Source organism: Nuphar pumila, chromosome 6, assembly GCF_984573655.1.
Source record: "Nuphar pumila chromosome 6, dmNupPumi1.hap1.1, whole genome shotgun sequence".
Taxonomy (NCBI): Eukaryota; Viridiplantae; Streptophyta; class Magnoliopsida; order Nymphaeales; family Nymphaeaceae; genus Nuphar; species Nuphar pumila.
Window position 1 is genome coordinate 12,175,291 of NC_143254.1, and position 15,107 is coordinate 12,190,397.

The 15,107-nt window shown below is 40.1% G+C and overlaps 3 protein-coding genes across 3 annotated transcripts in view; 2 read left to right on the forward strand and 1 right to left on the reverse strand.

Moving 5' to 3' along the window:
- Positions 1-4,868, forward strand: part of LOC149833978 (urease accessory protein G-like) — a 29,083-nt gene extending 24,215 nt beyond the window's left edge. The window contains exons 5-7 of the mRNA XM_090009914.1: positions 3,195-3,316; positions 3,786-3,890; positions 4,559-4,868. Of these exons, the coding sequence (XP_089866040.1) occupies positions 3,195-3,316; positions 3,786-3,890; positions 4,559-4,642 (311 nt within the window). The 3' untranslated portion in view covers positions 4,643-4,868. The remainder of the gene's footprint in view (positions 1-3,194; positions 3,317-3,785; positions 3,891-4,558) is intronic.
- A 4,013-nt stretch (positions 4,869-8,881) lies between these two features.
- LOC149833979 (GDSL esterase/lipase At4g10955-like) lies at positions 8,882-10,971 on the forward strand. The gene is made up of 2 exons (XM_090009248.1): positions 8,882-8,997; positions 9,761-10,971. The coding sequence occupies exons 1-2, from the start codon at positions 8,882-8,884 to the stop codon at positions 10,767-10,769; spliced, it is 1,125 nt and encodes a 374-aa protein (XP_089865374.1). The 3' UTR covers positions 10,770-10,971.
- Positions 10,972-14,138: 3,167 nt separating this feature from the next.
- Positions 14,139-14,696, reverse strand: LOC149833980 (BON1-associated protein 2-like). Its single transcript, XM_090009249.1, has one exon. The coding sequence runs from the start codon at positions 14,694-14,696 to the stop codon at positions 14,139-14,141; it is 558 nt and encodes a 185-aa protein (XP_089865375.1).
- Positions 14,697-15,107: the final 411 nt, after the last annotated feature.

A 15,107-nucleotide genomic window follows, 5' to 3' on the forward strand; every position in this document is an offset into this window, starting at 1 on the left:
TTTGACTCTAAACTGACTGCGGGTATTAAACCTTTAGCCGACAACTTGTCAAGAAAAACTTGACTACAATGACCCAAACGAAGATGCCATAAGTCTGGCTTATTAAGTTTCAAGACTCTAGATGAAGAACTATGATCTGTAGATCGACTCAAAAATGTTGGGAAGGAAGAAGCTGAAGAAGCCACGGCTACGGAAGACGACGTCTTCAAAGGCACATGAGATTCTTCAAAGACGTACATGTTCCCGCGTCGGTCACCTTTAGCGAGCGTCTTCTTGGTGTGAAGATCCTTAAGATAAACAGAAGGAGTAAATTCAACAGAAGAATTTGTTTCATCAACTAATTTTGACACAGATAGAATATTCTTTTGAATAGCAGGTGTGAGTAAGACATTTGACAAGGGTAATTGAGATTCAGGCAAAGAAAGGGAGACATTTCCAGTGTGAGAGATAGGGTGGTGAGATCCATCTCCTATGACTATAGTGCCATTTCCAGTGTAAGGAGTCAAATGAAAAAATTTACCTGCATCAGAAGTAACATGTGTTGCTGCCCCTGAATCAATATACCATATACCTTCATCATTTTGGCGCAAGTTCATCTGATTGAAAGTAGTCATAAGGATATTTTGTACGTCCTGTGGAAGAACCTGTCCCTGAGAAGTGCGTGCAAACTGATGAGTTGCCTTCTGCCCTGGCCTACTATCTGGCCTCCCTGTTTTGTTCCGGTTCTGAGGATTGTACCAGCAATTTGCTTTAACATGTCCCCGCTTGTTGCATAGAAAACAAGTAGGAACACGTCCCCCTCGTGGTACACTGCCTGAACCAATACCTTCTCCACCTGGTGTAGGTAGTAATCCTCCTTTGTTCATAGGTGTTCCATTGGGACGAGGAGGAGTAAATAAGACTCCTGTTTGAATAGGCGTATGTGCCATCATCACAGGATGAGCATCATCTGACGCGTGTTCCTGATTTAAACTGACCTCATATTGCAAAAGTTTAGATTGAAGATCATCAAAACATGGAAGGACTGAAACAACCTGGAGTGCCGTGCAAAACATGCGATATTCAGGTCCAAGGCTACCTAATACCTGTTGTACCATATCCTTATCTGATACAGGACTTCCAATTGCAGCTAACTGATCTGTAATCACTCTTACATCCCCTATGAACTCTGTAATGGATTTGTTTCCTTTTCGCATGGATTGGAATTGCCACTTGAGTTGTAAAGCTCGAGATTCGGAAACCTGAGAAAAAGAATGAGCTAGTCCATTCCACAACTCGGCAGCAGATTGATCATCAGAAATAGTTTGTAAAACACGATCAGAAAGTGTGGAAGTTATGTAAGCAACTAATGTCTGATCCCGTTGTACCCATATGTCATAAGCAGGATTGGTGATTCGAAGTTGACTCACCTTCCCATATTCACCTGTTATTTCTTGCATGATATGTGTAGGTGGGGCGGGTGATCGCCCATCTAGATGCCCATAAAGACCATGACTGCGAATAAAGGGCACAATCTGACGTTTCCAAAGTAAGTAGTTATCATGGGATAACTTGTGGGTCATGAGGTGAGTAAGAAAACTAGGGTTCAACTTGGAATCCATGGATTATATGAAGAATGAGATGCCAACTGTACCAACAGTGTATTGAGGGAAAAACAACAATGTTGTGTGCTGAAAATAATATCAGCATACACGTTACACAGAAGAATAGTGGTGTGCGAACCAGAAAAATATTGAATGCCGACTGTACTAACAGTGCATTGAGGGGAAAACAACAATGCTGTGTGCTGAAAATAATATCAGCACACACGTTACACAGAAAATGATATCAACATACACGTTACACAGAAAATGATATCAGCACACACGTTACACAGAAGAATAGTGACGTGCGAACCAGAAGAATATTGAACATAAATGTTTTGGGGAGAAAAACAAAGATTCGGCAGACTGAAAACAAGATGTTAAGACATGCGTACCAGAAAAATACTGAAAATGAAAAGAATCGAAAGAGAAACTGGAATGACGTGAAAGAGGATTAAGAAAAAGAAGAAAGAAGTAAATCTGATTAAGAGAGACAGAAATGAAACCTACGTCCTTTAGCAGCACGTGCTGGTCCTTAGAGGCCTTCTAGATGATTGATTTCCGCGCCTGTGCTTTGATACCATGTCAGAAATATCAACCTGCAAGAGTTAAAGATGAGGTAAAGAAAGAAGAGAGAGAAGAGAGGAGTCGGCGGCAATAGGGTTTTCCCTTTTCTTTTGTTATTTATAAGTGTTGTACAGGGTATAACATTACACACGAAATTAAATTAAATTACAAACATGCCACCGCCCACGCATCCCGAGGTGGATCCTTGGAATGTGGTGCAGGTCGGATCCATGATCCAAACTAACAAGGACATGGCATTGGATAAAAATGATTGGAGGAGAAGGATTCATGTGGAAGACCCAAAATGATTTTCTTTGTTGGTTCATATCGCCGACCCCAATTGTTTTGGGATGAAGGCGTAGTTGTTGTTGTATGATCATCTTGTACTTTTGTCTTTCATCAGTTATGATATGTTTACCTCATCTATGCTGCTGTGATTTCATGAATGATAGAGGTGTTTGGTTACCATGTACCTCTATAATGAACATTGTTAATTGTAGCTTCTTTCTATTTTATAATAGTTATGATTATGGCTAGAGAAGGGCACATATAGTTTAAAAACCACTTCGGATTCATGCCACTGAACACTCAATATAGATAAATACTGCCTGATAAGTCATCCAGTACCTAGTTTCTTTGTTGGGTTTTGCTGTAATAAATTGGTCCCGCAATCTGCATGACCTTCTACAACATCTTTTTGGGCTCATATTTTTATGTTCATATGACTTCTATTCCAGTTTATGGACATGTCCAGAAAAATGTGAAAAGACCTGCCACATACTTGAGTGACTTGTCTGATACTTGTGTGGTTAAGTTCAAATCTTCCCTAAAGGCTGAAAAGTTAGGGGCAGTATTTGGTATAACATTGTTCTTGAAATAGTTCTCTTCCTACATCTGTAATTAAAATCCCTTTGAGATATCACATGTACCTAATGATGATCATCATCAAACAACAATACCACATTCATTAGGCAAAATAAGAAGAGAACATCTGTGAAGAGAAATCTTATTTTGTTTATGTGATTGAACATTGGGGTTTGACAGACAATCTTGCTGCCAACTTTAGCCGTGAGCTAGCAGACTATATCATCTACATTATTGATGTTTCTGGAGGTGATAAGATTCCTCGAAAAGGTGGCCCAGGAATTACCCAAGCAGACCTTCTAGTGAGCTCTCTCTCTCTCTCTCTGTGTGTGTGTGTGTGTGTGATGCCCATGCACACATCCATGCATGCTGGTGTGTTCATGCTGCAGCTGTGTAAGCTGGCTGCTACACATGTATCACCCATAGTTTAAAAACTCGCCAGGTTGACCTGGTGACTCGGTTGACTCGGCCCGGATCGCCCAGTCACTGGGTCAAAAACATGTGTAACTCGGTTTTACAAAACTCGGTCGAGTCATGGGCGACTCAGCCGAGTTATGCATATATATACATATATAAAAATATGATTATACATGTATTAATAAAATTATAAATTAAATATATTATAAAATATAAAGTTAACATGACCTGGCCGAGTCACGAGTCACTCAAGGACGAGCTGAGTGACGAGTCACCGGGTTTTAAAACCATGGTATCACCTTGGTCATGTGTCTTGGATGTTACTTATGGGGATGGAACATTCTCACTTCTCAGGTCATAAACAAGACTGACCTTGCCCCAGCTGTTGGAGCTGACTTGGCGGTTATGGAACATGATGCACTCCGGATGCGTGATGGAGGGCCCTTTGTTTTTGCTCAGGTTGTGTAACATGGACTAGTGTTCTTTTCAGTTGATGTCACTATTTTGTGTAACACTGCAGACTTAGATTTGGGCTTTTTTCACTGTAAAACATGCAACTCTTTCTGGGTTGCCTATACTGACGAGTGTTGATTACAAGTTTATTTCATTCTTTATAACACAAACAGCAGGCCGTGACTAGCCCCAAGGAGTTTGGCACAGTGGAGGGGGCCTTGGCCACTAGACGGGTAGTCAGGGTTATCATGAGTGTCAAACCCCTTGCATTAATGAGGGCAAGGGATAAGCCCTTGCTCAGCTGAAGCCGGGCGACTCCCTGGGCACAAGGGGTGTACCATGGGTTTACACCGCTGGGAAGGTGACCATAGGTATAACAGGCTGAGCCAGCGGGATTAGGTCTCTGATCCCGAGGGTGGTTTCCCCGTCCTTCATTAAAAAAAACACAGCAGGCCTTGACTTTCTTATTACAGTAAATCTATCTAGACCCTTATCTTAACCCGTGCCTTCAGGGACCTGGATGATGAACTGTTTAGCAGCGATGCTTGTAAACAATCATTATATATTTGAAACTTCATCAATTTCAAGTGCTGTTTGTGGTTTTCTGCTATTTACAGTCCTGTTTGGTCATAGGAAACATAGATATACTAACTTCATATTGCGTATGCTTGCAGGTGAAGCATGGAGTTGGTGTGGCAGAAATTGTGGATCATGTGTTACAAGCTTGGCATGCAGCTACTGGCCAGAAGTGCCACTAACTCTTCAATGCCTGGTTCAGTTATATGAAATCTTGCTGTATGCAAGGGACACACTTTTTTGGTTATAGACATTGATGAAGAATTCAGTGCTGTGTTGGTTACTGTTTCATGAGATAGTTTTAATGATCTCTTAGGAAGATGGACAAGTTCATGGACGCTGTGTACTTGATGATTCTCACTCACCATGCATATGCTCCTGTTGTCAGATGAGTCTTTATAACGCAGCACACGTTCATGACTTCCAAGATTGTATGTGAAATACAGTGAAGTGGATGTGCTGTAAAACCAGGACCATGGCACTTTTTGGTGTACAAGATAACTCCTTTCAGTGATGTCTCTATATATGGCTGTTCAATTTTTTTTTTCAGAAAATTGGACACAAGGACACAATCTTTTTTAAAAATTTTAATCAATAAAAACTATTTTTGATATTTTAATAGTAAAAAATATGTTTTATTGAAATAATATTATTTTTTTTTAAATAATAAAAAAATTAAAATATTTTCCATACGCTTCACTGTCTGTGTCAGCATGTCTGAGCGTGTCCGCTCATGTCACTGGGAATACACCCAAAATGGTGTGTCCCTGTGACCATCTCCCACTCATTTTGAGACCAACTTCGTCTAAATGAATGCTGGAATATACCGGGGAGGTATATGGTCACTGTTGTATACTGTGGGACGAAAAGGTAGTGGTGATAATAGAGTAAAGATGGCATTGAGCCCCTTCAATGCGATGCAGGTAGGATGTCAACAGATTGGATTTTATCTGATATCTGATCGAATCCAACTCTGTTTTGTCAGATTTGGTAATAAGTCAAAACAATATCTGATTATAATTAGATGTGAATATGGTTTTAGTTTTTAGATTCTTAATCCTTCGAATATCCTAATTTGATGGATATCTGAATCCATCTTCATGTAAAAAAACAGTTTTAGTGTGAGCTTTTCAGTCCATATCCAAATCTGAATATGAATCCTTTAGCCAATGTCCGATTCGTTGGCTATGGTATTAACTATTAACTACATCCAAACTGTTTACAACCCTAGATGGTGCTGTTTATGAAAAGTTGGGTTTTACCTTTTATTTAGTAAACCACCATTTTAGTGATTAAAAAAGTAAAAAAACTTTTTGCACTGTGCCACAAAGATACAATACCACCCACTGTGTGAAGTTAGTGACGTGAGATCATAAATTTCTTTGGAAAATAAGACACAAGGACATGGATTTCTTTCAAAAATTTTAATGAATAAAAAATCATATTTTTGAAATTTTAATATATGGAAAATATAATAAATAATTATTACAAACTATTAAAATGTATTAAAATTGTGTTTGCGTGTGTCAGGTCGTGTTAGCGTGTCTGATTGTGTCTCCTTCCACACAGATTCTAAATGGCATATGCTTGTGACAGTTTTGAAAGAATTTTTTTTTTTGAATAATTCAAGGGAAAAACTTCCCATCACCAACTGTACATTGGTTGGCCTCTGGTTGGTAAAACCCTTGAGGTCTCCCCTGCCAGGGGAGTATACCCAGCTTCTACCTTACGGCAAGAGATGCCACCTGTGGGTTTCAAACTTGTGAAGTCCTGGAAAAAAAAGTTTCCAAAATTTCATTTTAGGTGTTATCCAAATGACATCTTAATAACAAAAAGTAACTATTTACTTTATTTTTCTTATTACCATGTTTTCATTTTAGCAAAGAAAGAAACTTATTTTTGGTGTCTAAATATATCAGCAGCTTTTGGCTTCTACCATTTTGTTTTTCATCTTAATAAAAATGTCAAAGATCAATTCATTAATTTACCAAAGCCCAGCCATATGGACCAGTACAATTCTGGTATTGATAATGATTTATATATGATGCAAATTATTGTAAAATGAGTCACTAGAATATGAAAACTGAAAATATGAGAACTAATGTGTGAACTGCTATTTTCATGGATTTTTTGTTCTTTTCTCTTGAATCTAACCTTACCCATGTGATTTACATGTTTGGTTTTATAAGAACCTGCTATTGAATCATCTGATTTTGATGCATAAACAAGATTTTTTTAAGACTTTAAAATCAGTGGCTTATAATCTTCATAAATATTCAAGCATTCAAAAATCACATTTTTTTCATAAAAAATACTCGATCTAATGGTTGATTCCTATCAAATTCACCATGCCAAGCACATCCACATGGTTGGATTTGCAAAAAAATGTCAAAAATGGTCATATTTTTAGTTCTCATTTTCTAGCACATTTTTTCACCATGCCAATCACATTTTTTCATTGAAATTACATGATCCAATGATTAATGAAAACAAATATCTTGAGAAATGCAAAAACCATTGAGATTAGTTGTCTAAGTTTACACCCATGCCTTCTTGGGGAGAGAATCAAGTCAAAAAGGCTTTCATAACCCTATAGATAAAGGTGTCTATCGTGTAAATGGGTTTCACATTCAAATAGTGGGTCTAGGGGTTTTGGATGCCGTTCATCTTAAGACGAGTGGTTCATTCAGCTTGACTCTGCCCAAAAAATTGAGCTCAATGAGCCGAGTTATGAGCCAACTAGTTTAGGTAAATGGGCCAAGCACACGAATGGCAAGCTCAGCTTGGCTTGGATTGGTTCGTATAAGATCATTTTACATGTAATGTATTTTATACATATTATATATGTATATATAGTATGCTATTGACATTGCGGTTGAAGGAAAAGTTTTATAGGACGGCTATTAGGCCCGCTTTACTATATGGTACGGAATGTTGGGCTGCCAAGAGACATCATATTCAAAAAATGAGTGTAGCTGAGATGCGTATGCTGAGATGGATGTGTGGATATACAATAAAAGATAAGATTCGGAACGAGGATATACGTAAGAAGGTAGGCGTTGCACCCATTGAAAATAAGATGAGAGAGAATCGTTTACGGTGGTTTAGACATATTCGACGAAGGCCTAATGATGCTCCAGTTAGAAGGATGGAGAAATGGGAAAATATATTAGTTAAAAGAGGTCGGGGTAGGCCTAGGAAGACATGGATGGAGGTGATAGGTAAGGATATGAATGCTTTGAACCTCACCGAGGACATGGCATTGGATAAAAATGAATGGAGGAGAAGGATTCATGTGGAAGACCCAAAATGATTTTCTTTGTTGGTTCATATCGCCGACCCCAATTGTTTTGGGATGAAGGCGTAGTTGTTGTTGTTGTATATAGTATGCTATTATATGTGTTTTATACATGTAAAAATATATGGTGGTTTTGTACCATGATACCTTATAGTGATACATATGGATCTAGCTAGAAAATGGTAGATCTAAAAGTTAGGATGCGTTTAACATTATTATGGTTTTATCATGTCCAATACATCATAAAATCTTACTTTTGAGACGGTGAAAAATCAAAGGCTCACAATTCATGAAAACATGGGTTGTCTAAAAATGGTATAAAGCATCATATTTTAGTTAACACATGAAAATAGTGAATAGAACATGTTAAACATGTTCAGAATGTTAGATTTTACATTTGGAGCATAGATTCTTGTAAATCAAGAGTTATGCTGGTATGGTACCACCATATAAGCACTCATTATACACTAAAAAATAATATATGTATATATATATATATATATATATATATATTATCAAGCTTTAAAAATTCTTAAAAGCAATCTTTATTTTAGAAAACAAGTCAACTCGTGATCGGCTCATAACGATCTCGGCTCGTTCAGCTTATTTTCCAGCCCTGCACATCTAATGGACATGCGAGAGCAAAGCCAAAAACTATGGTGGTTGGATGCCGTTCATCGCATGAATGAACAACCTCAAAGGGATTCTTGGCACATTTGTTAGAACCATACGGTAAATTCAAGCACAGATCCAATAATCAGAACGCGATTAACGTGGCAATGCCCATATCCAACAGGATCCGACCCGTTTGCTCACACGAAAAATATGACCGTTGGTGGGGAGGATCCAGAACGATAAGCTTGGTGGGGGACACCACTTGACTTTTGGATGGCAAACCCTTCAAAAGCAAGGGAAACCCCACACGAACATTGACTCTCTGGACCGTTTTGCCGTGTTCTCCCCCCCCCCCCCCCCCCCCCACTTCCTCCTCTCCTTCCCTCTCTATTTGTGTACTCCTTGCTCTGCTCTTCCCCAAATTCATCTTCTCTAGTGGTGGTGGTAATATGCTAGAGTTGCTGTAAATAGAAAGTGTGGACGGTGAGGAGAAAGAAGATTGATAGTGATGGCCCAGAGTGGTGCAGAGGAGGTTGCGGAAGAAGCCCACCCTTACGCTTTCCACGTCTCTGGCCCTCGAAATCTTTCCTCTCCTAACTGGAGGGACCTCATCTGTTCTAGTTGGTAATCACCCACATCTTCCTTTTTGACCTTTGTGGTCTTATTTGGGCTAAAGTTTGGTTTTGGAGTGGGATTTTGTGATGGGGACATTTTTTTTGTCTCAAAATCTTTGTGGGTTTTGTGGTTTTTCTTTTGGTTTTGTAGTGGGCGGTGGTTTTGATGTTTACCTTAGGTGGGAAAGGAATAACTGCTTAGTGGGTTGTGAGTTTTCATTTTAGAGAACCAATTATGTTCTGGGATTCTTCTTTGTGTGGGTTGCTTTGGGGACTGTTGTCTTTTCTTTTTCACAGAAGTCTGAGTGGTTTGGCTTTTGGTTTCATTTATAAATTCTAAGTATGTTATAGAAAATGCAATTGACTTTCGTCATATTGCATATAGAATGGTGAACATAAAAGTGTTTTTTTATGCAAAATTGCCGAAAATTGTCAATGATGAAATTTCTCAGAGTAGCATTCTAGTGCAAGATGCTCTTGTGATGTATGTTTTGGAACTTGAATGTACTTCAACGGACATGACCTGTATACAATTTCTTTGATGGCTGATTTGAAAGGGCATTTGATGACTGATTTGAAATTGGTTGCATAAATGTAGTGAATTAATAACTTGTATTCGAAATCATTAGTTGATGGGTCTTTAACAATTAACAGAGCATTGATATCTTAAAGGAGGAATTTCATTAGTTTTTAAATGCAAATTTCGATATCACCGTGCCCAAAAGGCTATTGTTTTTATCTCTCTGAAATCTTCTTTTGCTTTTTGCTAACAGGAAAGATCCAAACTATAGAAGAACAGTGATAGCTTGCTTCATACAGGCAGTATACCTTCTCGAGCTCGATAGACAGGATAAAAGAAATGAAGAAAATGCCCTTGCTCCGAAATGGTGGAAGCCATTTAAGTACAAGGTTATAGAGACATTGGTAGATGACAGGGACGGATCCATTTTTGGGGCACTTTTGGAATGGGATCGAGCAGCTGCGCTGTCGGACTTCATCTTGATGAGACCAAGTGGTGCTCCACGGGCAGTTTTGGCACTCAGAGGAACATTACTGAAGAGCCCAACCATTAGGAGAGACTTAGAGGACGATCTACGTTTCCTGACTTGGGAAAGCTTAAAGGGCTCTGTCAGATTCAGCAAAGCATTGGAAGTGCTAAAGTCTGCGGCAGACAAATTTGGCAGCTCCAATATCTGCATTGCAGGGCATTCTCTTGGAGCAGGATTGGCACTGCAAGTGGGCAAAGCATTGGCCAAACAAGGCATATACGTGGAGACTCACTTGTTCAATCCACCCTCTGTTTCAATTGCTATGGGCTTAAGAACCATTGGGGAGAGGGCTGAGTATTTGTGGAAGAGGATCAGGGGTGCAATCGATATGGTCCGAGCAATTCTGCCTGCTAATTGTGAGGTTCAACCCCTTGATGAAGAAGACAATAGTAACAAGGGTGAAGTTTGCAATGAACTAAATAAATGGGTTCCCCATCTATATGTGAACAACAGCGACTATATCTGCTGTTATTACACTAATCCAGCAGGCACAGTTGAAGGGCAAAATGGCGATGCCGGTGGTCCAGACAAGCCAAAGGTTGAGGAGCAAGGGAAATTGGCTGCTAAGCTATTCGTGATGTCCAAGGGCCCGCAGAAGTTTTTGGAGGCTCATGGATTGGAGCAATGGTGGTCTCATGACTTGGAACTACAGGAGGCACAGCATAGCAAGCTCATCAGCAGGCAGTTGAGATCCTTATACACTGTTCAACCACTGCCTCAAGGCAAAACTTAATAAGATTCTCGTGTTCCACATATCTGTGAGGCCAGCATTGAGCAGTATATTTTCTCAGATTCTTGGATTGTATCTCTACAATGCCCTGTGCTTGATTACCCAATTTGGTTGATGCTCCCGTTTTTCTATATCATTGCATATTATCATATGTGATGCGTCTGTTGAAAATGTCGCAATTTTGAGATGACATTACACATACCCATTGGAAGATATCTTTTATTACAATTCTTTGATGTCATACATTCTGATCTTTGAGTGGGCAGAAAGAGCAAATTGATTGGAGATCCTTAACAAAAATAAAAACCCACAATATATAGGAGTTCCAAAACATTTGTTTAGAACTTGCCTTAATTGGAGAGGCTGTTTATGGGGTTTTATGATGTTTTCTTTTGATGCTGCTCTCATCTGATTAGATGCAAAAGCCTTTTCTTCTTTTCTCTGTCTTAAGCAGCAGGCGTACATGTATATCTATATCTATTTTAGTTAATATGTTCCATTACCCAGTGGGAAACCTTCCTGGCATTGTAAACATGCTCACACACAGAAAGCTGCATAATCTGCTCTCATGTTGCAAAAGATGGTACAATATCCTATGTCTGGTTCTTGATGGCTGATATTCCTACTAACACTCCACTTTTCCTCAACCCTTGACTCGAGCTTTATTTGAGAGCCATTCTCTTACTATTGGTGCATGTCGCTCATTCTGTTATTTTGCATTAGTGCTTTTCTCAAAATATCATGCTACTATCGATCCACGGAGAATGAATACTCAAACTCATTTGACCACCTTTTCCTTTTAAATATTTAAAGTTTAATTCATCATCCATCGATAGTGAGATCATCTAAAATAAGGGATCTGATTCTCTTCTTATGCTACTATCGATGCACGGAGAAGAAAATATTATGCTACTATCGATGCACGGAGAATGAATATTCAAACTCATTTTACCACCTTTTCCTTTTAAATATTAAAAGTTTAATGTATCATCCATCGATAGTGACATCATCTAAAATAAGGGATCTGATTCTCTTCTTATGGGCATTAAGTACCATGATCTAAAATTAAAATATAGGTCTATATTTCTTTCCACTAGATGATTAAGAGTTATGTTTGTCTTGTGACAGACTTTTTATGACAGCCAGAAGCATGAACTCATGAATAATTCTAGTTAAGTTGAATTATATCTAGTTGTCTAACTCCATGTTCAATAGCTTTCTTTCTCTTCTGTGGACACTTTATATTAGGTTGTAAGATTGAAGCAACCCCCTTACTTCATGTGTCTTTCTTCCTTTTTCATTCTTGTTCTATATTGGTTCATGGGTAGCGTGGGTCTGTTTTATGTGCTATGGCTTTATTTCTCTTCTGTGGACACTTTATATTAGGTTGTAAGATTGAATCAACCCCCCTACTTCTTGTGTCTTTCTTCCCTACCCATTCTTGTTCTATATTCATGGGTAGTGGGTCTGTGTTTATGTGCTATTTGTTTTCTACATGTCCAAGTTAATGTGCTCTAGGGCTATTTTGCACTGCAATTTATGGAAACTTTATTGCCATCCAAGTTGTTCAGTGGCAACCAAAAAAGGGTTTTCCTTTTCTCTTTTCTCAATTTTGATGTCTTTTCCTCCTTTAAGAAAGTGTTAAAAAACTAGTATGAAACTTTCAGCTGTTGTTTATGTCCTCTGTCCAAATATAAGAAATGATTTTATTAAGTTAATGATGCATCAATTTACAAAAGTAATCACTGGTTTTATCCAATTTTAAGAACTAGAAATTCTCAGTACATGTACCACCGAGGTGGTATCCCATGTGGTAAGCGGGCTCCTGTGCCAAGCTGAAGGCCCAGGTTCGAATCCCTCTGCCACATGGGGCTTAAGAGATATCTCGTAGGCCTGCCTAACCTCAGCTTGCCTTTCAAAAAAAAAAAAACTCAGTACATGTGCATACAGAAGGGACTACTAACCCTATTATTATTCTGTAACCTCTTTATCTAAAGCTATGCATACATGGGGAACAAACTTTTTGTCTGATGTGAATCTAGTGATGTGACAATTTAAACCTACAAGGAGCATTTGGGTAACAAGATTTAGATAAGACTCATGGGGAAGTTCTTTCCAAGCTTAGCTAGCATACAGGGATCCATGCACCTAGCTAGGTGGGTCTGCTTAAGGTATTTAAGTTAAAGGACATTGAGAGTTCGATATCTGAGGTGTGCATTCCTCGTCACAAGACTAAATCCAACAGAAACATACATTTTTTGAACCTACAAGCTTGTGCTCTACTAGGTGTGGAGAAGTTACCGGCGAAAACCTTGGATCCAAGTTTCCGATTTATTCTAAAGGTTGAAGAAATTGAAAATTAGTTTGATTGATGCCCCTATAGGAACTGTTTCCTGTCTTATTTTTTTTTTTCATAAATAAGCACTTTCCCTTCGACTTGAGCTTCACATTGCCCTGGCGTAGAAGGCTTTCTTTCTCATTGCGTTTCCCTGCCGCTATATTTCTTTGTATGGAATAAGGAACTCTTAATGTTTGCAATGCCCTGTGATTCTTGGATCTTGCGATTGTAAATCACAATCAAAATACTTTTTCAAGGTCATGGTTAGTGAAACATGAAAAAGTACAAGTTGTGATTGTGATTCAGCTGTGATTGTGAAAGTTGGTCACAAGGCACAGCTTCTACCTAATCAAGCTTCTACTTTCTCATTTATGACTAAAACAAACATGCCACTAGGGATTCTTTTTATCCAAATCTGGATGAAAAAACACCTTATTCTAGGAAATTCAAAGTACCCAAGTCAGAGTTGGCTAAGACATGATTTTATCGTGTTTGGTATATTGGGAGTAAAATTTCTCACACCCTCAACCAAATCACTTCACTAATTGGACAACTTCAGCTAGTGTAAGGACAGCCATTCAACTGGTGCAAGCTGCATTTCGTGGGCGTAGTCAGTCCACAAGATTACCACAGAATGACCAAACACCAAACTGACATGGGCAAGGTTCTCAGGTAATCGCATTTAGACATGATGTTATCGTGTTTGGTATGTTCGGAATAGACTTTCTCCCACCCCCAACCAAATCACTTCACAAATAGCACAACTTTATCGAGCATAAGGACAACCACTCAACTGATGAAACCTACATTTCATGAACAAACTGTCTGCCAAGATTGCTACAGAATGACCACACTTAATTACATGGGCAGTATTATCAAGTAATTGCATCTCTCTCTCTCTCTCTCTCTCTCTCTCATATGTGAGATCTTGAGGTGGGGCTTACTTCTACGCAACTTATTCTTTAATCAGAAATAATTGCTGCAAAATTTTCTATCACCATTCAAGCACAATCGCCATCGCTCCAAGTCTGCCTTCACTTACCAAGCCCATCTCCACCGCCCGACTCGGCCGGAGCGACGGGCGTCTCGGGGACGTCGAACAAGAACGAGGAGCGAGGAACGAAGAACTTCCCGGTGGGCGGAACCCACAGGTTGATGAGGCCCTGCGGCTGGCCGGACGGTCGCCTCAGCTGGAGTGTGACGAACTGAACAGGGTCGGACGCGAGCTCCCTCGATTCGCCGTCCTCCTTCCTCAGAACGTCGCAGAGGAGCGCCCTGGCGCTCCCGACGAGCTTGTCGTGGAGGTGGCCGTGCGCGTAGACGTCGACGTTGAGCGCCGCGAGGACGTCGGTCTCCGGCAGCCTGGGGTCGAACGTGACGGAGACTGTCTCGTTCCAGGCCGGGTCGGTCCCGCCCGCCTCGTCGACCCGGGTGCGGGCAGCGCGGCCGGGCTCAACGTAGACGACCGCGTAGGTCCGCATCTTGCTCAGGTGCTTGACGTCCTCCAGGTCCTGCGCGGACATGACTCGAACCTCGATGGTCCGCTCCCTAACCGGTTCGTTTCTTCGACCGAAATGAGTCTGCGAAGCCATCCCGGTTGCCGGAAAATCGAACAAGATTGCACCTGAAACTCTGAAAGTTCAAAGTTGAGGAAAACAGTCAGTGAGAATAAGAGAGGGGGTTGAAGGGAATTTATAGGGAGGAGGGAAGGTTCTCGGTAATTAGGTAAAAGTGAGACGGTGTTTTGCCGTGGAGGGTTTTTCTGACACAGAAGGGACGCGTGGTAGTGAGAGGAACGTTGAGATTGGAATGGCTCGTTTGAATGCTGACACGTGGTTATGGTTGTACTTTGTTGCGGTTTCAGAACCGGGCGAGTGGGTTCGGTGGGCTCGTAAGCCGATGTGAGGCAGCTCATGACAGGCAGGCTCGAGCCTGTGTTACCGTTTCTCGAAGAAGTACGCTCCTGGAACCGTAACGGACGGTCCAACAGGTATTTTTGTTTT